General features: G+C 33.3%; 1 protein-coding gene across 10 annotated transcripts in view; it reads left to right on the top strand.

The window, feature by feature from the left end:
• The window catches only part of CCDC178 (coiled-coil domain containing 178), a 419,286-nt gene that overhangs the window by 269,161 nt on the left and 124,576 nt on the right, over positions 1–25,549 (top strand). For 7 of the 10 annotated variants that reach the window (XM_072829166.1, XM_072829167.1, XM_072829170.1 and 4 more), the window contains one exon: positions 15,632–15,781. The exons of 1 other annotated variant lie outside the window; for it this stretch is intronic. In XM_072829166.1, coding sequence (XP_072685267.1) covers positions 15,632–15,781 — 150 coding nt within the window. Of the gene's footprint in view, positions 1–12,365; positions 12,503–15,186; positions 15,206–15,631; positions 15,782–25,549 lie in introns of those variants that run through there. 2 more of the 10 variants (XR_012032461.1, XR_012032460.1) reach the window with 2 other exon arrangements.

Below are 25,549 nucleotides of genomic sequence, written 5' to 3'. Positions count from 1 at the left end.
TCAGTCACCATGCTTGAGTCTTACTTGTAGTAACTCCATCTGTGGATGCAGTTGTGGAAAGAGGAGGCAAGCTGGATCTGGCTGCCACTGAAAGAATAAGAATCTTATTGTGCCATGACCACACTGCCTGACAGCTAAGAAAAAAATCGTGCAGAAATAGACCCAGAATAGCTTAAGGATAACAAAAAAAGAAAGAAAGAAAGAAAGAAAGAAAGAAAGAAAGAAAGAAAGAAAGAAAGAAAGAAAGAAAGAAAGAAAAAAAGAAAAAGAAAGAAAGAAGAAAGAAAAAAGAATTTGATAACAGGCAGGGGTGTCTTTTTTGTTCGCAGTGTTTTGTTTTGTTTTTGATAATTTATCTAGAGATAGATAATTTATCTATCTCTAACAGAAGGACTTTTTATTATTATAAGTTGAATTCCTACGAATTCAAGTAGAATTTGTCAAAATGAACATGTTTTCAAAATCACTTGCATGATTAGCTATCAACAGATGAGTTAAGCATTTAAAAATTATTAACTAGGGAGTTTTGTACTTAACAGGAAAAGACATTCATAATATACTTAAGATTATGGAGAAACATGTAACCATGAAATTTTCAGCACTATTTTAATAATAGACCTTTAATATATATTAAATAAATGAATAAATCTATTTTAAAATAGAGATGATAGTTTAATACATCTGGTACAGTTGACATAAGCAGAAATTTAGTTGGGATTTTATTGCATGATCTATATCATGTTAGAATTTATTTTTTCAGTGGTTATTGACATGCTTTAAGTTACTTCGCACACTGACAGTATAAATGTTTTATAAAAAATAAATGAATTATTTAATAGTTTTAAAATTCATTTATTAATGAACTTGTTGCAAAGATAATTCAGGGCTTGATTTTCCATCATTAAACAGTTTCTTTTTTTTTCATTAAACAGTTTCTATGCAGCATATTATTAATTTTTATAAATCTATTACCTTACACAATACCTGATTCACCATGGTAGTTTTATGTTGCTGCCATAATAAATTAGTGTGAATATAGAAGCTTAAAATAACACTAAGTTATTTTCTCACACTTCTTATGTCAGAAGTCTTAATAAAAAAAAATAAAAAAAAATAAAAATAAAAAAAAATAAAAAAAAAAAAGAAGTCTTAATAAATGAGTCTCACTGGGTTAAAATCAAGTTGTTGGAAGCTCCCGAGAAGCATCTATTTCAGATTGTTTGCAGAGTTCAGTTTCTTATAGTTGTGGAAACTAGGTCCCTGTTTTCTTTCTTGCTATGGGCAGAGGGCCATTTCTACCCTCTAGAGGCTGCTTTCAATTCCTTAACTTGTAGCCTTCTTCCATCTTTAAACAGGGGAAAAAAAGAGATGATGGGTTTCAAGTCTTGCTCTCATTTTAAATTTGTCCTATGTCTCCTTTCACATTCTTTGAACTTTAGCCAAGAAAGATTCTCCAATTTTAAGAATTTATGTGATTAGATTGTGTCACCTAGGTAATCCAAAATAATCCCTTCAGTTCTAATTCTGTCCTTAAATCAAATCTGCAAAGTCTCCTTTGCCATCAACAATAGCATATTCATAGAATCCCAAAATGATAGCTCCAAAAGTTATCCATGAGAACCCCCCAAGGGCTCACTTCTGAGGGGCTGACTTGATCACAGATGCGTGAAGAATAGATGGTCTTCAGATAGCTTCCACGAATGTCATTTTATTCAGATTTAAACCCATGGTTTCTTCATTTGGGGGAGTCCAGATTTCAGCACCTAACTACATAAGAATGAATTGATTTCCACATGAGAGCTATGCTCAGGCTGATTGCTCTTAGATCAAAGAAAGGTAAAAACTGGGCGACATTGAAGATTTCAGAAGTGAACATAGCATTTTATTCCAGGACGCTTGTCTGCCCTGCCCTTCCTTTCTTCCTTCCTTCCTTCCTTCCTGGAAAAATTGAAAGAAAAATGTTTACAAAGGAGGAAAGTTGGTCTGGCATTGGCAAGGGTATGAGGTAGGAATGGCACTTGGTATATAGGAAAAAGAAAGGTTGAACCCTATGATACTGAGTAGCATTGCCTGTTTCATCTGAAGAGAGAGCAGTGTATAAAGTGTTGTTTCAATTTAAAACATACAACAGTTCTCCGTAATTATGTCATTGAAATATGTGGGAAATTTATTATTGCTTTGTTAAAAAGTCTTTGGGATAAGTAATTTGACTGCTGCTATTGTATTTTTATTTACTACTTTGAAGTTTTCTTTTAAAGTGTTTATATCCATCTGTAACAATGAAGATCCTCTGTATTTTTAAAAATTCAACTTATAGTTATTTCTTGGGAAATTGTCTTACTACTTTTTTTCATTTTAATCTCCTGAGTTGTGAGAACACAGCTTAGCAAAGTGTATAAAGGCATCAAAGCAGGTAGTTTAGATTTCTGTTAGTCTTCCAAGGAAAACCTACAAGTAAACTGGAATACAACACAGAGAGATTATACAGTAAAATGCTTTTGCAAACTAGGATTTAAAGAACTGGAAACCTTATTATTTTTCTCAGTCAAAATGTAAATGGGTAAGTTTTTATGTTTTTATGTTGTCAAAATGAATTGTGAAATGTTTCTCTACAGAATGAAAAAACACATAAAATGCCATCCAACTATAATACTCTGAAAAGTCCACTTATTTAAGAATATTTGGCAGTAGATCCTTAATGAAAATAAAATTTATTTATAGTCAGCCCACCCATTTTCTCCGTCCTGTGTCAGCAAGGCATGAGTATTATATAGATCCATTCATCTAGTCACTTATTCAATAATGTTTACTGAGAGACTACCATGTACTGGAGCAAAAAATTAATAAGGCACAAAAAATTCATAGAAGTGAGAAAATTAATACAGAAATATTAACTATAATAAATAATGGTGATTGATGTGATAGAGATATACATAGTACAGTAGTATACTACTGATTAGGTCTTATCCAGTGCCAGTTTTCTAAGAAAAGTTGAAAATGCTAATCTTTACACATTTCACCATGTATCAATACATATATGTATTATTTATTATCAATGAATTAGGAATTACCTCCCAATAACATTATAAATGCCAGGTTTATTGCTTTTGTGTCCTGCATCTCTCCTGAGGAGATTTTAGCTTGTTCTATATTTTTTTCATTTGCTGACTTTCTTCATAACTTAAATAGATTAAATGTATAAAACTACTTATATGTATCTCTGTATTAGAATATAATTGTATGTGTCCTATACTTTACTTAAACAAACTTATTACATTGGCACCCTTTTGACTTCCTGCTAAGCTGACATGGCATATTGATAGAGGAACATAAACTATCTCTAATCAGCCTTTTCAGATAGACCAAATGTTTGTCAGTTTCATTCATTTTTTCACCACCACTATCCAAATTAATATCTTGCCATCATCAAAAAAAGGCAGCCATCCAGTGAATTGCACAATATACATCTGACCCTTCTTTCATTGTGTTGGATTTCCATGAAGTGTCTTATATTGTGCGAAAAAAATACATGGCCCACTCATTATATCCCAAGTGTTTTTCTTTTTTCTTTTTAAAAATATTTTATGTATTTTTTGAGAAAGACAGACAGACAGACAAGTGGGGGGAGAGGTAGAGAGAAAGCGAGAAGCAGACTCCTGCTGAGCAGGGACCCTGAAGTGGGGCCCAGTCCTAGGACCCTGAGATCATGACCTAAGCTGAAGGCAGCCACTTGACTGACTGAGCCACCCAGGTGCCCCTATCCCAAATGTTTTTTCATTCTTTGAGACATTTCTATTTCTATGTCACAATGTAGAAAGAAGTGACAATGGGTTGAGGAAATGATAGGGGGGCATCTGGGTGGCTCAGCGATTGAGTGTCTGCCTTTGGCTCAGGTGATCCGGGGGTCCTGGGATAGAGTCCTGAATAGGGCTTCCCGCAGGGAGCCTGCTTCTCCCTCTGCCTATGTTTCTGTCTCTTTGTGTCACTCTCTATGTGTGTCACTCAAGAATAAATAAATAAAATCTTTATAAAAAAGGAAATGATAGGAAAGGAAGATGGTACTTTCAGGAGGGAAGAATGATAGCAAGGGGAATTTAGTTGAATGGCTTCATGCTTCGCAAACATAACAATGATGAAACAAAAGGAAGGAAAGGGGAAACAGGAAAAAAAGGAATAAGTAACTTGAAGAAAAACAAAGATGAGAGAAAAAGAAAACCTGGGGGAAAGAACCATGAGTTTGGTAAATAATTATAATGACAAATTTCTTTATGCCTTCATTTGCTCTGACCATGACTAGTTGATATTCAAAGTAAGTCTTACGTATGTGGCACTAGAGGACCTAATTTTGCAGATATGTGTTTCTACAGTCCTTTGATGTTCAACTTATATTAAGGGTTTTCATTAAAACCCAGGAAAAATGTGCAAGATCTATGAACCCATCCATTTAATTGTTTTAAGAGATAATGGTGTCATTTCTGAATATACAGAACTTGTATATTCTCCCATTTTCATTTATTTTGCCATACCTTTAATTTCTAGTTATTATTTCTTTCCAACTCTAATTGGTACTTTTCTTCATGTGCTGAGTTATGCAATATTTATCATTCTGTTTCTATCTTGTGTACTTAATACTATATTTTAAAGATCATTCTGTGTTACTACAATATATAGCTAGTGAATTTCTTCTAATCATTTTACAGTCTTTCGTGGTAGGTGACCACCACATTTTACTTAGCCATTTTGTAAATGAATGGACATCTATGTCACCTGCAAAATTAAACCTTAACTTAGTAACATAAAGTTAATTATGGACCCCCAAATCAGAAATCGCAGTAGAGAAATGAACAGACCTCTAGCTTCCTATAATACGGGACCTTACATGAACCACATTTAGTTGAAGAAGGTGTGGGATAGATACATTCAGGCATTATTTATGGTATCTTAACATCTCTGATAACTGTCTGCAAAGTTATTGTATTTTGAGAGCACTTAAAAAGCTCACAAGCATCTCATTATTTTAAAGGACTTGGAGACATTTTTGAATTATTAATAGGCTATGTCTCCTCAGTATGTACCTTTGCTGGAAAAATAAAATGGTTTTCAGCAGTCTTTCTCTTTGGGCAGGTGTATATATGTACAGTCAAAATCAATCTTGAATGAGAGATCTAATTTGGAACTTTGTTTTGCATCATACTAATATATTAATTAAGGGTCGAGAGCAAGAGTCAGCAAACTTTCTGTATAAAGGAAAATATAATGAATATTTTAGGCTTTGTGGTCCACTCAGTCTCTATTGCAGTTACTCCACTCTACCACCATAAAGCAAAAGCAATCACAGACAATAGTAAATGGATGAGGTGATAGTGCTTCATTAACATTTATTTACAAAAACAGGTGGTGGGCTAGATTTGGATGGAAAGGCATAGTTTGATGAGACCTGTTCTAGAAAATGATTTTTTTCCATATTGAGATTATTTTGGGGAATCAATGGATCTCAATATGAGTATCTATAGAAAACTGACTTAGGTATTTTTAATCCTATTTCCACTTGAGATCCATCACAAAGGTATATACAGTGACCTAAAATGAATAACAACATCAGGTGATTAGAGGTTCTCATGATCTTTTATTTATCAGTAAGGGGAATACCTTAACTGAGAGGAAGAAATGAGAAAAAGCATTAGTAATAATCCTATCCATAAGGATATTTTACTAGACTGCAAATAATTTACTGTACTTTCCACATTTGGCACCTCTGAAACTGGGCCTAATGTTTTCTGATCCCACAATCCCAAGGAAATTGTAATCATATCTATACAATATATATTTATGTATGATTAATCATATGTAATCATAATACATATATATATATAATTTCAAAAAACCCTTTTCTCTATGAGCACCCAGTTTAGAGTTACTGATGTAACTCTGTAGAGTAGTCAAAAATTAGAAAATTAGAGCATTCACACATATCAGTCTAGAATCTTAAAGGTCTTATAATTCACATTCAAGATTAGGAAGTGATGTAGTCTCAGAAAGGGTATTAGGCTGAAATCAGATTGTATTTTAGCCTTAATGCTTTTCTCTTCCTGTGTGACCTTCGATAAGAAATTGACTTTCCTGGACTCCATTTCCTTATTTCCAAGTAAGGATTTTTTTTAAAGTTTCTATTCCTTAAAGTCTTGCAACAAATTAATGCTATCTGTCTGGAGTATAAAAATGTCTGCAGTTGTGAAAAGGGGCTTTAGTTTTCTATTTCATGCACCTTCCTATTATTTGTGTATAATATAATCAGCATGCATTATTTTATAAAAAATTGATTTTTGAAAGAAATATTTAAATTCTGATATAACATGGATGTGGCAATGAAATTGGCATTAAACATAAACACTTAAGAAATTAAACACTTGCAGCAAATAAAAGGGAAGCTTGGATTACTTGCTCTATCAATAGGAAGTTATAAAATATATATTTTATTTTTTCAATGAATTTACTTAATTTATGTTATATTATATGTACTTGAACCTCTTAGATCAGTCTTTCTCTCATTTGTAATAAAGTTTCTAGGTACTGCTCTTACAGTTTCTGCATTTATGTAGTGCATTATTACTTTATGATAAAGTTAGTTGATAATTCCTTAACTCTTTTTGCTGATGACCTTTCAAAGCTGCATAATTAGAATAAGTTGTGGTTATTGTATTGGAATCTCTATCCCATGGGCCAACAAGGCAGCACATTAATTCTCTGCATCACCCACTCCATGTGCAGTGCCATCAGCACAAAGATATTATTCTTTGTAATTACATAAAGAAAGGGTCTATTTAGTGTTAACTGACCTTTCTGTGACTGATCAGCCTTTTCCACCAGTGAAGTAGAAATGTATATCATTAAAATGTGAGTAAATAGGAAACCTTTCTAAATCTTAAACTATTCAAATGAGGAGGTGCATATGAAGATGAAATTGTTCAGTCTTTCACATGATATGGTGAAAAGAGTAGTAGACTTTATTTTCAAATATTGACAAATTGAAATAATCTTAAATTATGAAAATGCATAGAAATATTTAACAAGGAAATATATGCAAATATTTTTCTGTTTAACAATCTTAAACAATATTGGAGGACACATTATTAAACTACAGTATATATTCAAGGTTAAAATTTAAAGTTTACTTAATAAGTAATAGGAATCATTATTACTGGGGCTTATCACTTACAGAGGACATACGTATAATGTAATTGTTTAAACCATGTATTCTACCTTGAAAAAATTCACTTGGATATATAGATTATGTGACACCAATTTTTATTCTCTTTTTTTTATTCTCTTTTTCTTATTACATAATTTGTTTCTCTGGTTAGTTATATTGGATACATTGAGGGACAAGCATTATATTGAAGAAAATTGATCAGATAGAAATTCAATTACTAATATTAGTGACATTTGTGAAGCATTTCTTAAAGCCATTGAATAGTTATAAAGGAAATGCTATAGTCCCCATTAGAAACGACAAATACCCACCATTTGCTTCGACGTGGATGGAACTGGAGGGTATTATGCTGAGTGAAATAAGTCAATCGGAGGACAAACATTATATGGTCTCATTCGTTTGGGGAATATAAAAAATAGTGAAAGGGAATAAAGGGGAAAGGAGAAAAAATGAATGGGAAATATCAGAAAGGAAGACAGAACATGAGAGACTCCTAACTCTGGGAAACGAACTAGGGGTGGTGGAAGGGGAGGTGGGTGGGGATGGGGGTGACTGGGTGACGGGTACTGAGGGGGGCACTTGATGGGATGAGCACTGGGTGATATGCTATATGTTGGCAAATTGAACACCAATAAAAAATAAATTTATAAAAAAAAGAAATGCTATAGTCCACATGGAGGAAAATATTCCTTTTTTAACATACACCCACATTATTCATATGATTTTTAATATCTAACAAGCATCTGTGTTTCTAGGACAAGGTTTCCCTGCTGAAAACACAGACAGGACCATGTATATGAAATATTTTCAGAATCTGTTAAAAAAATGACTCTTCCTTGGAACTTTTCTCATACTTTCAGTGGAACTGATCTCTCATGGCACTACTATCATTATTTGGATATGTCTTTTATCCTTCTTCATGTATAATGTATTCTGATGTAGTTAGTTTTGTGAATGCCTCAATTCCCTTATCTGATTGTAAGTTTCTTCAGCCCTGAAATTGTGTATTTTTTCATGCTAGTATCAATAACTCCTGGTCAAATATGTACAATGAACAGCATCTAAAAATAATAAGGAACTGGCAGGGTTAATACCAGTAATAATGCTCAATGGATATTTATGAATTCTTTAAGATGCAATGTGATAGTATCCATTGGTAACCTTTATGATTAAATCAGCGGCAGCTACATTTATAACCTCATCAGGGAACTAAGATAAAGAGTCCTGTATGTTGTCATATATGTATGTAATCATATATGTGGGTCCTAGGGTGAAGTAGCTAAAAACTATTCCCCTGGACTCTGGCAGGGACAGGTGCTATTTGACCTCTCATAGTGTCCCCAGTTGTGCTTTGTGTATACCAGTTGCTCAGTAAGCATTTTGAATAAATTAGTGAATGGAGAGCATTTTGTCAAACATGATAATGTATAGAGTCTGAGGCATGTAAAAACCTTGATGCCGGGGACTGATTTGTTCATTTAAAAATCAAGAATGTTCAAGACTAATTATCAGAGAACTCGTGTTGGACAAGAGACTGGTTTCCATGGCAGCACAGACAAGAATGTGGGTCCTGGGAGAGTTAGAACAGTTATTTGCTCCTTTGAGGCTTCAGGGTATCGACACATATCATTCTTACAGACTTGCTTCTTGGAAGCACTGGGGAGAACTCTCATTTTCTGTAGTAATTGGTGTATAGATTTTAAGGGAACAGCAATACAATAGTGCCTCTATGCACACAGTAGGTGATGCACCTAATAAAGTATATACTTTCTCCATGTCTGTTATATTGTTAAAGAATTGGCATGTATTTTAGGCATTTGTCTTCACCTTGCTAATCCCCATGAATCAAAGGGAATGTTTTTGAAGTGACAATGTTTACAAAGAAACTTCAAGCCTCTACATCTCCTTTATTCTAAAGCCCATCCCCTGCACATTCCATGAATCAGTCTCAGTGCTGTTGTCTATTTTAATAATATCAAAGCATCACTGAATGCAAAAATACCAATCCAATGCCCAAAACTGGCAGAGATGTGCCAAAGGCATATGTGGGGTTTTAATAGTGTGATATCAATGGTTTAATGCATGAGCATACGTACAAGATCACATGCTACTGAAACATTGGTGCTTGGAGTGGAGCATTATTTACAATGCTTTGCATCAGTGGGATACTAAATATATGGGTACATTTCATTGTTTGCATAGCAATATTTTAAAGCTTAGAGATAACAGAACATTTGTAGTGCAGAGGGAGGTGGAGGGCCTGCCACGCCATTTTCCAGAGTGGCTATACCATCTTACACTAGTACCAGCGATGTGTGAGTGGCCAGGTTTTCCACACCCTCACCAGCATCTGGGACTGTTTTCACACATCTCATCTAAGGCATTCTGATAGATATGTCATGATATGTTACTGTGATTTTAATTTTTTCATGTGCTTCTTTATCATCTGTATATACTCTTCAATGAAATGCCTCTTTGTGTCTTTTGCCTATTTTGTAATCAGACCGTTTCTTTCTCACCAGCACATTTTGGGAGGTTTTTTTTTTTTTAGCTTTAGACACCTGCCCTTGGTTGGATGTGTGATTTATAAATAGTTCCCTTCAGTATGTACTTTGTTGCTTCATCTTCTTAAAAGGGTTTTTTCACAGAGCCTTGGTTTTTACTTCTAATAAATTCTCATTTATCTAAAAAAAAAATTACATAATCCATGAAAGCCTAATTCACAAGCCATAGGTAACAACAATCTAATAGTCCTAAAGTGGCCATAAAAATATTCCTCTCGACTGACTCACCCAACTTTTCTTAAATATGTATTGACCTATACAGCAAGAAAGTTTGATCCCTGCCAAATAAAAGACTGTTCTGATTCAAATCACTGATTATTTTTTCTATGAAGCCTTTTCTGACCTACTCCCCCATCTAGTAGAATCAATTCCACCTGGTAGAATTGATTACAAGTACTTCAAGAAATACCTCGAGTAGATTTGTTTACACTTCTGTCTCCTCCTATTCTATCCTTTTATCCCTGATGAAAAGGGTTACATTCTATTCTTATTAATTCTTGGGGTATCCATGGAGCTCAAACCCAGAGAATAAACTTACTAAGGGTTTGCTAAACAAATGATTGAATGAACAAAAACTAGACGTGAGGATACTCTAGAGTAAATTGATCAATAAATACAATACAACTTTTATTTGCTCGTGGTTCTGGCAGGAAGTCAATCCTTTCCAACCATAAGACAACAGTGAGTGTGGTGCAGAACATGGACATACGTGGCACTAACAGCCAGCAAAGCCCTGGCGGGATGCAAAAAAGCAAGGAGCTACCTGCAGTAAACTATTAATAATCAAGAATCAGGAAATGACAGATCCTCAGAAAAGATCATCTGCAGCAGCCACACATAATCATATCAGGATGGGACATTTAGAATTAGAAGTGGGTCAAAAATGACAACTCTCTTACAATACATTCTTATAGCCCGTCTGCCTGCCAAACTGGATCCAAATGCCTGTATTAAGAGTGACTGAGAGGGTATAGATGACACATGATCATAAATTTATATATGGACACTAGGACTATTTTAATAACATTAAGGTATTTGTAAATAGCTATGCAGGTCTTCTACATATACATGTATAGTGCAAAGGCTTTAATCATAGCATCTTTCTAGAATATTTGAATAAAGTTTCTTGTAATCACTTTTGCCATTAATCCATCTTATATTTTAAAAAAAAAGCATTCAAATGCATTTAGACTTTCCCTAGGATTAGTGTATCTAGCTAATCCTCCATAGAAGTCAACAGGTATCATTATTGCATCAACTGTAGTCCAGAATTTTTAGGCCTCAGCTGTAAAGATCTGTGCACTTGAGCACTTGGTGCTATCACTGAATGCATTAGTCCCAATCAAATCATAGAATATGGAATCATGTAGTTAAAACAAACAAACAAAAACAAAAGCAAAACAAAAAAAACAGAGATTGATTATATATAACCAACATGCCCATATTGACTTACAATAAAAAGTGGCTTCCAAAAGGACCAAGTTCTAGTTTCCTTCAGCAACTCATTTTATCTATGTCAACAAGCTATGTGTTAGCCAAATTATAAAAAGAATTGCTTGGTATCAGTAGGCTTAGAATGAGGTAATTCTGTTATTTGATTGTTTGATATCATTAGGTTTTATAAAGACAGTGCTGCATAGTGTTGAATGCTGGTTCATGTTTACAGAGTAAATATATTGTTTGGTGAAGAGTATGGAATCTGGAGCCAATCTACCTGGATGCAAAGCTCAAGACTCCACTTAATATGTGTGTAATCTGGCACAAGATATCTGCTGTTTCAGTGGCCATGGTTGCATAATAGACATGCCCAAACTTTATGGCTTATGATTCTATGTGTCAGAAATTTGGACAAGACACAGCAGATACTGCTTGAGTCTTATCTCACACTTTCTGAACCATCAGTTGGGTAACTTAGAAATTAGGGATTGGAATCATTTTCAGACGACTCATTTACTCATGGATGATGCTGACTGTCCTCTGACTGGAGAGCTAGAGCTGTTTGCTGGAACACCTACATATAATTTCTCCATGTGGCCTGGATTCCTTGCAATATGGTATCTGGTTTCAAGGATTAATCTCCCCAGAGAGAGCACCAGGCAGATGCTTTGTTTGTTTGTAAATAAACTGGTTTCTTTAAAACCAGCTTTTTAAGTAAACTAGCCTGGAAAGTCAGGGAGTATCCTTTCCACCATACTCTATTGCTGACGAAACCACAAGTCTAGAAAAGTATATGGGAAAGAGAAATAGACTGTGTTTCTTGTTAGGAAGTAACAAGGTTCTGGAACAACATGTGTTAAGAAAGTATTTCTGTTGCCTTTTTTGGGAAAATACAATTTGCTTTACCTGACTTTTCTTGCCTTTGTTTACCCATTTGTAAAATGAGGATAATAATGTACCAACTAAGATGATTATTACTGTTTCAGTTCTTTCCATTGTGTGTGGAATTCATAGGTTCAGGCTGAATTCAAATTCAGCCTTATTTCTAAGTTCTTGTCTCTACAATAGAGGGTGAAACATAAAAAGATGATATACTGTTTTGTGCAAAAAGAACCCAGTTTTCTAATTATAATTCCCTATTCTTTATTTGCCAGTGTGAGAGGGAAAGAGAAGGGAAAGAGTGAGAAAAACTGAAAATGGAGGAAAAATCCAAGATGAAATCCATGGTTTAAAGAATAAGAAAGGTCAAATGAAGAAGAAAATGGAGGACCTACCATTTGTACATCTTGAGGTCTCATTCTTCCTTCAGTTTTCAGAATTTTTGGTGACAGAAAAAGCTAGCTTTCTTTAACTATGGTTTCTCAATACTTTGGGGATCATGGGCTAATTAGGTAACTCCAGAAAAATGCTATGTATAGTTTTAAGGATTTCACATACCTTGAGAAAGGTCAATGATGCACCCAGAGAAAAAACTCTTGCTAAGGCTGGACAATGTGGTATATTGTTAGAATAATGTTCAGTGCAAAAGCATATTATGTGAGTGCTCTTTATATACCACTTTAAAATCTTCACCTATCAAGTAATATAATATCAAGTAATATAAATTTTACATTCTAAATTACATATTTGTGTGATTTTTAATATATATCTTTCCCACAAGGCCGTGAATTTTTGAGATTCACCATTATTTCCTAGAGCGTGGCATACAGTAGTTATTAAATTCAAAGTTTTGAATAAGTAATTAATGAAAACTAACGAATGAATGAAATAACATTGTAAACTCAAAGCATAATATTTTAACCTGCAGAGATTGCAATCAAATTTTTCTTTATGGTTTTAGGAACAAAATTGTTGTCAAGTTCACATTCAGCTGACTTAAGTAGAAAGATTCTACTGATAAGATTCAGCTGGATTTGAATATAAAAGCGTGTAAAAGTCCTATTACTTCACTTATTAGTTTCTTCTTTCTTCTCACCCTTTTATATTTCTGATCCTAGTTTTTGTGCCCTTATTATATATCTTCTACTCTTGATCCCTTGTAAGCTCTTCAACTCCAGTTGTGGTAACATCATTTTCCCAGATATATTTCCACCAATATCATTACCTCTTTGTTTCATTCGCATATAATAATATTATTGGCTAAAATTAAACAAGTCAAAGTTGTAAAGTTGAACCACAGTTAAACATATAGAACATTTTCAGAGAGTGTCAGTAGATACCATTATTCAAAATTTTTATAAACCCGAAACTTCATGGATCATCTGAAGGTCCCTGACTTTCAGGAATAGGTGGTGAATTGGAAAATCCTTCTATAAATTCATAATTGAGAAATGTAATTAAAATATCATGACTGATGTAACAATGTTTTGAAGATTCATTGACATAACTGCGCAATTTGATTTCTTGGTATCTAATTACAGCATATAAAAAGCAGTAAGAACTGGTGTCATCCAGAAGCTGAAGGTATTTGTGTTTGGAAATAAAGCTGTATTTTATCAGTGAGCAAACCATAAAGTATCAAATATATCCTCACTAAAATTCTATTAAATAGGTTTAATGCAAATCCCACAACTTTTGTAGCACTCCTCCCAAATGCAATGTTTATAGTAGCCATGTAGGGCTTGAAAGAAATGTAATTGAGAAGTAGAATACATTAGGTATCAGAGTTGTGCTTATGTTAAATCAAAGAAACAAAAAAATTCAAGATTCCTCCTCCTACCTTCAGTAGAACATTTATCAAAGATCCAACAAATCACTTGAGGCTTTGATTTTAATGTGTTAAGATAGCAGCAAGAACTGTAATCATTTTTTTTCAGAAGTATCCCCACCAAAGTAAAATACTCATAGATACTTGGTCCTCCTACCAAAAGATAATTCTATGTGATTTTAGGTAAGTTTATTAGACAAAAGTTTCTAGAGTTTGAAATTACTGTGCCAGAATTAGGACAAGGACATTTAAAATGGTTCTCAGTTCATCATTTTGGCTTTTTGAAGAACAGCTATCACATAGTATTCATCATTAGGGATCAATATGGATACCAGGCTTTCAAGAGAAATATGTTTGTTGACCTTAATAAATCTTCAAGTGTGTAAATACAGAAACATTTGTACAGACAATTTTCTGCTGAATTACATTTTGTCTATGCACATTCTCATACTGCAATATATTTTTAAACAATTTATACTGAAAGTTTGATATGATGGCAGTTTTCACAAAGAAACTTTTTCAATTGCTTCACAATGGTTATTTTAATATCTTGTTATTTAATCACTGTCATCATCTTAATGCACATTTATGTGTTTTGCAAACTTTTGCCTCTATAAATAAAGTTTTAGAGAATAAAGCTTTTTGCTTAGAATAAATTTCATAAAACAAACTGCTAGATTAACAGGTTTGAAAATATTTAAGCCTGTTGATAAATTCTATATTTGTGGAAGCACCAGAGAAAACTGCATGTGCTACAAATGTAAAAAGAATCAGCAGCCAGACTGAATTCACACATCTAATTAAAAATGATAGGTAGCCCCTAATTTTCCAATTGGTAATATTACAAAAATTATATTCTAAGGAGTTTGTATTAGATTTTTTAAAATATTTATTTATTTATTCATGAGAGACACAGAGAGAGAGAGGCAGAGACACAGGTAATTAAATCCCTTGTAAGGATTTAATCCCTTGTAGCAGGCTCCCCACATGGAGCGGGAGGCAGGACTCTATCCCAGATCCCGGGATCACGCCCAGAGCCAAAGGCAGACGCTCAACTGCTGGGCCACCTAGGCGTCCCAGAGTTTGTAGTAGATTTAGCAGATATTTATTTAGTCATGAGAGGGTTTTATAAAGTTCTCAATTGCTCAGGGACTTAACCTCTACTATAGCTAAAGTATAATAGGAATAAATAATGGCTCTCTCATGGTACTCCTAAATGTTGAGTTCCTTGTCTTTGTCTTTTACCCTTTAATTTTCTTTGTTTTCAGTGAGCCCCACCACTCTGAACCTCTTGGAAATAGGATTCTAAGCTTCCAGATATCTTCTACCTATCTGAGCATTGGGGTTTGAGGAAAGGCAAAGCGGGTAGGAAACTCAGTTTCCTAGGAAACTGAGTGGACCACCTCAGGACTGAGTACTTCCCAAGGCGTTGTGGAAGGAAGTCTGGGAAGGAGGGAGAACAGAAGTCAAACAGACTGGTAAATGAGTGTTCAAAATAGAAAAGAAATAAGTGTATAAAGAAAGAAAATTATTTAAAAAAAAGAAAAGTAAGAAAATTATTAAATCCAAGGAGAATATTGGTATCAGAGGAAGCACCTTTTTTACTTTATTATTTTTCTACAATATGTAATATAATATTTGTAGGTAATTCAAATGATGTTGAAAAATTCAAGGAAATTAAAATGACCTTAAATATATATATTTATCTTCTAGAAAATACAAGATGATTCACTAGAAGAAAATCTACGTTTAGCTCAAGAATATCAGGAATTACAGACTATTTTCTTAAGAGAAAAGGACAATTATTTCAATCTATATGATAGACAGTTATTACTTGATGCTTCAATTCGAGATAAGAAACAGGTAGGCTTTCTTATTTTTTTTATTTTTATTTTTTTAAGTAATGATTTACTGGATGTATGTACCACAAAAAATAACAAGTAATCAGTCATAGGGTCTCCAATCTGATGGTGGTCCTTTATATGCCACCAAATGATGTGTTTTCTTCTTATAAAGTATTGTATGTTTTTATCAAACTCTGAAACTCAATTTTGAATGGATATTTGAGAAATGAAAAAACTTAGTATCTAATCCACCATTTTATACTAATTTGCTTTATCATGACTTGGAATGCCAAATTTTTATAATTCATAGATTTAAATATATCATAGACTTCGAATTTCAATTTTATCTGTAGGTAACTTTTTATAATATGCCTCAGACCTTCTTCATGATCTGTGGGCTCCAAATGTTGGCTTCTATTTTCTTAGCAAATACGGGTCTTAATTCGAAATTTGGAGACTAGTTGACCCTCTGTAGTTACTGGAAATTAGTAGAAATTCTCAAAGATTTTTAAAACCTTCTGTAATAATAAAAATAGAAAAGTAAAACACACACAGTATACCACAAGTGCAAAAAAGGAAAGCAAAAGTTCCATCGCAAATGTTAAGATATAGTCACTTCCTTTGTATTCTTCCCCAGACACTCATTGACAAGAAAAATCATTTCCCTTCGAATTTTTGTTTCTTCTCAGAATCTAAATTTCAGAATATAGAAGCATAATTATTTTTTAACCACTCACCTAGTCCTAAGAACCAGTAGACTGCTAATGAATGCTTTCTCCTATTGTTGTCAACCATACTAACTCTACTACAAATTAGTAGTCTAAAATTCCAGTACTGTACTTATCCCTCCTAATCGTGGAATATTGGGATTTGAGTGCAATCTCTACCAAGCTCAGTATCTTGGCTAATTAACTATCCTTTCTGACCTCAGTTTTCTTCTCTGTAACATAAGATTTACTTTAGAAGAAACCTGATAAGGAATAAAAAGGAGACATCCATAGTTATTTTGAAAATAAAAGGATACTATGCAACTGTAACTATTACATTCATCTGGAATGCTGCTTATAAACTCCCTTATGTTTCTCATCAATCTACTCTCCTATGAGTTAAAGCTTCTAAATACGTTGAAAGAAAGAGTGTATTTTTCTCTTAAAAATTAGTAGCAAGATGAAGGTAGATTAAGAAATAAAGGTGTTTGAGAAAGAATTGATAATATAACTATACACCAAAATCTTAGTGTCCTCAATCCATGTGCAGGATTCAAAGAAAGGACATCAATGGAACATTTGTCCAATCACTTCATGCATTTGACATTGTTATTGAAGTTAAACATGTTCTATTTGTTCCTGATAATTGAGGAGGAAAAAATAATCAATGGCTATACTGTATTTCCTTTTCTAACCAGGAGGGAAACAAAAATAAATTTTATGTATACTTGTTATGAGTTTATATAGAATCCTTAGGTGGCAAGTGATAAATAGATATCTGCATAAATAGTGAAGAACTCATGCTTTTCAGAGAAATCCATAAACACCGTATTTCCATAGTAAGGATAAAATTGTCTTGATCTTGGAATTAAAGCAAATCATGATTCAAGATACAAGGAGTGAGACCCTGGGATGAACAGACAGTGAAATATACTAGGAGATTGAGTTTATATTTGTGATGATCCCTCAAACGAATCACTTTTAGCACACCTGTTTCAGGGAAACTTTCAAAGATTTATTTGTACTTCCAATCATTTTTCATTTCCATCCTTCAGCGATGGAGGTCATTAAGTGCAGGCTGCCCTTGTCAGTGTCATGTAGGATCAATTTGCTGCAATGGACAGAGAGGCCTTACTGATGCTGTTAAATCTGTCAGTGAGAAATCGTATGTCATTAGCGTCTAATGCACTGCTTACTGGATGGAATTTGGCCATCAAAAGGGAAAAAACCTTTAATATTTTAGTCCATTTCTTTGATATTGTAATATTTCCACTATATATATATATATATATATATATATATATATATATATATATATATTCATTTGACCAGTTTAGTTTGGGGTACATAAAAACTCTGTTCAACCTCTGATTCCTTGTTTAATTTCCTTGTCATATAAAGTGGATCTCACTTTAAGAAATCTTGTGTATTATTTTCCTGTTCTTATAATAACTTCATTGCTTCTAAGCATACATTTCTTTTGGCATGGTAAATAATTATATTTTGATTTTTGTGGTTCCTAAGGAGTATTATTCTCTCTACACAAATTAGACATTTTCATACTTCTTGGTATTTTTTGTCCAACAGCAGCAAAGAAAGCTCAATGGAGGAATAAAACAAGTAAAATATAAAAAATAATGTCCCCTTCATTGACACAATTTTATATACAGATGGCTTAAATGTTAGAATGCTATAGTATTAAAATTGTGTCTTCTTCCTTTGCACGCTTCTTGATACTTTCCTGTACTTTAAAATTTTGCAGTGATGAATATTTTGCCCTTTAAAAATCAGAAACAAACAATGACTCTGCAAAATTCTTACCTTCCCTGTTCATGGGTAGTGGTGGAATAGAATCCACTCTAAAACTTTTCAGATCCCAAAATTTAAAATAACACTAAAGAAGAATAAAAGAAAAATATCTGAAACACAGGCTGTGCTTCTATGTAAAAACAGACATTTCCATCATTTTCATTAAAAGATTTCCAAAATGTTTTTCATTTGTTTAAAATCCATGAATATATTGATAAAATCATGTTTGTTTTGACTGCTGTCTCAAATTATTCAAGTCTGCAAAGAAAGGTAAGCTAAGCAAGCATGCAAATGTTGATGGGTTCTGTTGGCTGAGAACATGATCTCTTTCAAAACTGGTTAAAATATATTTTTAGTTCTTTTGTAAGTCACTTGTGAAGCTTAACCTTTGCCTACTCCAGTTCTCAGTACTTTCAAACTAAGGGAATATGAATTATTACAGAATCTGTCAACACTTAACAAATACTTATATGGACCTGGTATCTGTGCCAAGCAGTTTACAAATATTATCTTTGTAATGTCTATTAGTAACCATCTAAAATTTTTTATTATTATTATAATCATATCCAGTTTAAGGTATGGAACTGGGATTGAGTGTGTCACAAGGTCATCAGAGTAGAGGGAACTGACTGAGATAGGAATCAAACATAGGATTTTTAAAAATCCAACCCATCTCATAACCATGACACTACTCTTGTACTACAACTATACTGTCTCATCAGGTTTTATAAAGCATGTAAACACCAAATCAGTTATTCATTATGTCGCTAATGTCCAACTAAAACACAATTGTTTTTGTAATTTTATCTCACTGAACTCACTTTTTCGATGATGATTTTCTTGTGGGGAAAGGACTACTTATTTAATTGGAAATTATTTAATTTTCATATAGATTATAATATGCTTTACAATTCTAAAATCGTAAAAATTTTGAACTGGAAATGCCTTTAGAAATTTTACCCATTTCAGAGCACCCAGGTGGCTCAGTGGTTGAGTGTCTGCCATTGGCTCAGGTTGTGATTTTGGGATCTTGGGATGGAGTCCCACATCAGGCTTCTCATAGAGAGCCTGCTCCTTCTTCTGCCTGTGTCTCTGCCTCTCTCTCTGTCTCTCATGAATAAATAAATAAAATATTTTTTAAAAAGAAATTTTACCCATCTCTTTAAAATTAAAAGATTATTTCACACACACATGCATACACAATAAAAAAATAAAAAGTAAAATAAAAGATGATTTCATAACTGTGGAACCTTAGGGCCAGAATGGCCCAGTGAACTACCACAAACACAGTTAATTAGAAGAAAAATTGGCCTAGGACACAGTTGTCTTAACTTATGTTCAAATATTCTCTCCAACCAAATGTAAAATAAGCATGTGCTATGATATTTTTTGAAAGTTTGAGTGAACCAATAGTTGAAAAGTGGTAAGAGTAACTGCAATGGATATCCTGAGATTATAGCATCTTCCTTTAAGTAACCTGAGTTTATTAAGGAATCATATAGGGACATAAATCAGAGTACTACTTTGGAGATGTAGGGGATACTTCTGGGTCTCAAAGAATTCAAACACCATTCATCTAGCTGTTCATTCAGTTATTTAAATAAATTATTAATCATCCAGTGTACTGACATCCATTGTTTTGATGCAATAAAAGGCACAGGAATATGCCAAAAGAAACTCATAGTAAATTTCCATACATAGAGTCGACCATTAAACAACACTGGTTTGAACTGCATGGGACTACATACACATAGATTTTTTTCAATATTTATATAATATATATTAGAAAAAATGTTTGAAATTTATGACAATTTGAAAAAACTCACAGATGAACCATGCAGCCTAAAAATATCAAAAAATAAGGAAAAGCTACGTATGTCATGAATGCATAAAATATATGTACATAGTAGTCTATTTTATCATTTACTCGCACAAAATATATCATTTACTCCCATAAAATATACACAAATCTACTTTAAAAAGTTAAAAATTCAGCAGAACTTAAGTACACAAACTTACAGACCATGCATAGCACCATTTGCAGCCTAGAGAAATGTAAACAAACAAAAGATGTAGTATTACATCATAACTTCATAAAATTAACTGAGTATGTATTGTGCTACTGTAATAATTTCATAGCCACCTCCTATTGCTATTATGGTGAGTTCAAGTGTTGTGAGCATCTGCTCGAAAGGCCCTGTATATATATATATATATATATATATATATATATAGAGAGAGAGAGAGAGAGAGAGAGAGAGAGAGAAAGAGAGAGAAAGAGATTCAAATACACTAAGGGAGATAGATGTATTATATATTTATCATATATACATATATATATGGCATACTGCGTACCATATCCTCCTTTTAAAAACTTAAGCCAAAAAAAATAAAAAATAAAAAATAAAAATAAATAAAAACTTAAGCCACATTAGCATATTAAAGGTTCTAAGAAATCTCATTTTAAGAAACCTATTGACTCTGTTAACCCTGAATATCCTGTCATCCCTGAAACCCTTTCTTAGGAAACCTATTTACAACTGAGAGTATTTAGTAGATTAAACCTCACGAAATATTATTCTATAGAGAAATGGAGAGAATTCAATGTCATAACATACATTCAGGAAATTTTGCTTACATATATCTTTTAAAAAGAAGTAAATAAAGTATTCTTTATATTACCAAGACCTAGAAAAAAACTGGAATATTTTCAAATAAATAGGTTATGTTCTTTGGAATCCACACAGGCTTATAACTCTGACTTTTTAAAATGCCATTGTGCAGCTATAGAACAAAATAATAATTTTTTAATCACCCAAAGATCATGTTAAAAATTATAATAAAACAAGTTAAATGTTTATAATCTGCACCTCCTATAATAGGTATATTTTCTACTTAGGCTTCTCTAATGCATGACTTAGAAGTGCAATTGATTTACAATTCTGTGGGAGCATCAGTATAATGATTTTTTTAGTTTTGAACTACACATATGCATCACAATGACATAAACGTTTGAAAAAACTGCTCTTGTAATCATCTTTCCCCAAATCTACAGAGCTGTATCTTATAATCATTTATTAACATGAATATTAATATAGAAATGCATATTCATATAATAAATGTTTTCTGTAGGTCATTTTTTTTTCAGAATTTTACTTTTATCAAAAGTAGAAAGAAATATCTATGGACAACTTATTTAATACCTCTGAGTCTCTGACAAAATGGAAATATTAATGTCTCCTTAGCAGGATTATTGTAAAAAGTATATCATAATAGTTAACCTTTATGAACCACTAACTATGCGTGAGGCACTTTGAAAGCTTTTATATGTAATTTTATTTAATTTTTTCAACAACTCTATGGAACATAAATATATATATTTTAAATATAAAGCACCCAGAACAGTTTTTCACAAACTTTATATTTTGCACATAGAAGATATGACTGTTGACAGTGTTATTATTATTTAGATAAACATATATCCCTTACTTCTTATACAAGATTTTAGTGTGGCTACACTATTATAAGAGAGGCTCTAGTCTGTAATAGGTATAAAATAGTTTATGCAACCTGGGAATATAGCGTGAATTAAGGACAGAGAGGACAGAAATACAGGGTAATAGTGACATTATGATAATCACTTAGAAATGTACACAGGTGCTGGAAGGAATATGGCAATAGACAAATATCTAATTGTGTAGGTAAAGCTGACAAAGGGTTACAGAATAGAAAATCATATATATATGAAAATTATATAGTATGTATTTGTATATATGCATAAACACATACATACATGAGAAAGTGTGTGAGGGATAGACTTACCAATAACTTGTGGGTTAGTCAGCTATATCTAAATCTTTTACTAAAAAAACACTGTTAAAACATATACATTTATTTTAAAAGCCCATGCACAATAGCTGTAACAACTGGAAATTTCCTAGAAATAACCCAAAAAGGAAATATATGATTATAACCTTCATGAAGAAATCTATAAAAATCACAGATGGAGAAGACAACAATAAAGACAACACATGCCATTATGACACTCAATATTTTAATTTGATAGGATCTGGCATCTTCTGGCTTCAATTTTAAAGCAATTACAAACAAGCCACAGTCACTTCAGTTGTGACACATCTAAACAGTATTTTATTTACATCCACATATCCAGAGAACATATATTGTATATAATGAAATGTGTCCTACTTATCCACATTCTATGTACACCTATGTAAACCTGATTTTCCAAATAAGGAAGAAGTTATTCAGTTTTCTGAGGTTCCTTAATAAATTGACTAGGCACTATTTCACAAGTTACATTTCTTTTGTTTTCTTGAAATGGGCCTGAGTAAATTAATGCTACCGAAAATATAAAATTAATGTAACTATACAATCTGACCCTTTAAATGTTTGTTAATAAATGACTAGTAAAATATTGTGTACAGCTCGGCATTGAAAATATTTTCCTTTTGTCAACTAAATGGTAACTCAGATAGCTTTCCTATCAGAGTAATCCTAAATATGACAGATTCTTTTTTTTTTAAATCTTATACTATTCCATCATAGTAAATCATCAATTAAAAAAAAAAAAAAAAACATGTGCACACAGCCAGTACACTATCTGAGAAGACGAAAGAAATAATGGAGTGAATAATATAGTTAGAATTCTGTGGAGTTGTGTCAGATATAAAATCATTTTCAAATTACTTCCTTCGGTGCTGGTAATCAGAATTGTGTGGTTTTTCAAGGAAAAAAATCCTCATTTTAAAGAAAGATATGCAATGTACCCATAGGTTATTGAAAAAAGTATATAAAACAAAGCTACTATCTGCTTTGATGTACATAGAAAAAGAGCAAAAATGTTATCTGTAAAAGCAGAAAAGAATTTGGCCTGCTTGACTTTTTGTATCAAGCATGCTACAGCAATCTTTTGATTCTAATATGAAACTATAGTAAGGATCATTGCACTAATGCATGAGGATTTGTGATAATGTTGCAGAAATTTTACTGTCAAAACTGAACTGCAGTGTAATGACTTTTGTTATCATGGTTTCTAATAACTATTCAGCATGAATTGACCCTACATATGTTTTGCTGCAATAATGTGTCAGTAACTCAAAAAGCTAAAAAGGAAATAAAAAACAGTCAATACAGTACTATGTATGACTTCATGATAGCCTTTCTCCATTCTTTCTATTACTATTGTTAAAACAGTGGTAACATAGACACCATGCAAACTATAGGATCACATACAAATAAAAAGCTTAGACACTTTGTGGCAATTATGGCCAAAAATACCTCAAAAGTACTTTACAAGAAAACATGTTCTCTTCTGTTCACACTGAGAACTAGGTATTGATTGATCCCTTACTGCTTTAGAGTTGTTACTCTCAGTTCTAAGGAGCCTTTGATATGTTTCTCTTTTCCCTACAATGTGTTTTCGTTTCTTCCCCCTTTCTCTCTCTCTCTCTTTCTCTCTCTCTCTCTCTCTCTCATTCTTTCTTCCTTTATCTCTGCATCCGTCCTTCATTGGAGGATATCTTCACTTCAGCATCTCTTCCTTGCAGTAAATAAGAGAAAATAAAAATAGTCTACTGCTCACCTCCTTTGTGGCTGCCACCATGCTATGCATTTACAAGTGTAAAGCATTGAACCCTGTACCTATCATAATATAAACAGTTACAGATAACATTCTAATTATTATTCTATTCTTCCTAATCAATTTATAAAAACTCTAGGAAGGGCGCCTTGGTGGCTCAGTCTGCTGAGTGACTGACTCTTGATTTCTGCTTAGGTTATGATCTAAGGTCTGGGATCAAGCCCTATGTCAGGTTCCCTGCTTAGCAGGGAGTCTGCTTGTCTCCCTCTCCTCTGCCCCGTGCCTGCTCATATTCTCTCTCTCTCTCTCTCTGTCTGTCTCTCTCTCTAACAAATAAATGACCTCTATGAGACAATTGGGAATATTCCCATTTTTTTTTCTTAGAAAATCAGGGGCTACTATAACAAAATGCCACAGATGCGGTGGCTTAAACAGTGACCTCGTTTCAACTTAATTATGTCTTTAAAAAGCTTATCTCTAATTAGTCACATATTGAGGTCTTGGAGGTAGGACTATTTTTTTTTTTTTAGACTTTATTTATTCATGAGAGACACAGAGAGAGGAACAGAAACAGGCAGAGGGAGAAGCAGGCTCCATGCAGGGAGCCCGACATGGGACCCTATCCTGAGTCTCCAGGATTACACCCCGGGCTGAAGGCAGCGCTATACCGCTGAGCCACCTGGGCTGCCCCGGGGGTAGGACTTCATCATATGTATTTGAGGGGAGAAGAACAGTAAAACCCATAGCAGGTGCTTTGTAATTTAAGGCCACACTGCTTGTCAGTGGGAACAGTGCTGGGATTCGAACCCAGGTCTCTTGGGCTCAAGCTCATGAACTTCTGCTATTCCATTGCTTCTCTTATATTCTTTTTTTTCTACCCTGATCAACCTATTATTCATCCTGTGCATCATTAAATCTCTTTAAATGCAAAGATCTTTCAATTATAAGGACTTTGTAGCATCTGAGACATCGGTCGTATGATTAAGCAATGCCTAGTAATGAAATAATTTTTGATGGAAATATTTTATGGTTTTATACAGTCAATAGCAGATCATTTATGTTTCTCATAAATGGTCAAAAATCCAAACAGAAAAGTTCTTTTTTCAAATAAACAGACTTTAAAATTCCTCTCTCATTGCCTCAGACTGCAGAACATGTGTTTGTCAATGCAGATGAACCTAATCACATAGAGACTGCAATAAAAATTAGGATGAAGACACAGGCCATCCATGTTGAAAACAGGAACAAAGAGAGCAGCAGCTGCAAGCAGTAGGCAGTATTTAGCAAATAAGATAGAAGGAAGGGGCACCTGGGTGGCTCAGTTGGGTGGTTCAGTCGGTTAAGCATCCTATTCTTGAATTTCAGGTCAGGATCTCAGGACTGTGGGATGGAGCCCCATGTCGGGCTCTGTGCTCAGTGAAGAGTCTGCCTCTCCCTAGCTGTCTGCCTCTGAACCACCCCCACCCCCCGCCCCAGCTTATGCGCACATTCACACTCTCTCAAATAAATAAGTCTTTTTTTTATAAAAATAATATAGAAGGAAGCAAAGCTTTCTGTGAAAATTTGATAATAGACCTGAGATTCTGAGAGACATGAAAGCACAAATAGATTTGGACACATGCACACACATGCACACATACAATAAAGTGCCAAAAAAATAATACTATAATAA

Source organism: Canis lupus, chromosome 6 (assembly GCF_048164855.1).
Source record: "Canis lupus baileyi chromosome 6, mCanLup2.hap1, whole genome shotgun sequence".
Classification (NCBI taxonomy): Eukaryota; Metazoa; Chordata; class Mammalia; order Carnivora; family Canidae; genus Canis; species Canis lupus.
The sequence above is the reverse complement of the archived record's forward strand: the minus strand, read 5'-3'. Positions and strand labels throughout refer to the sequence as shown.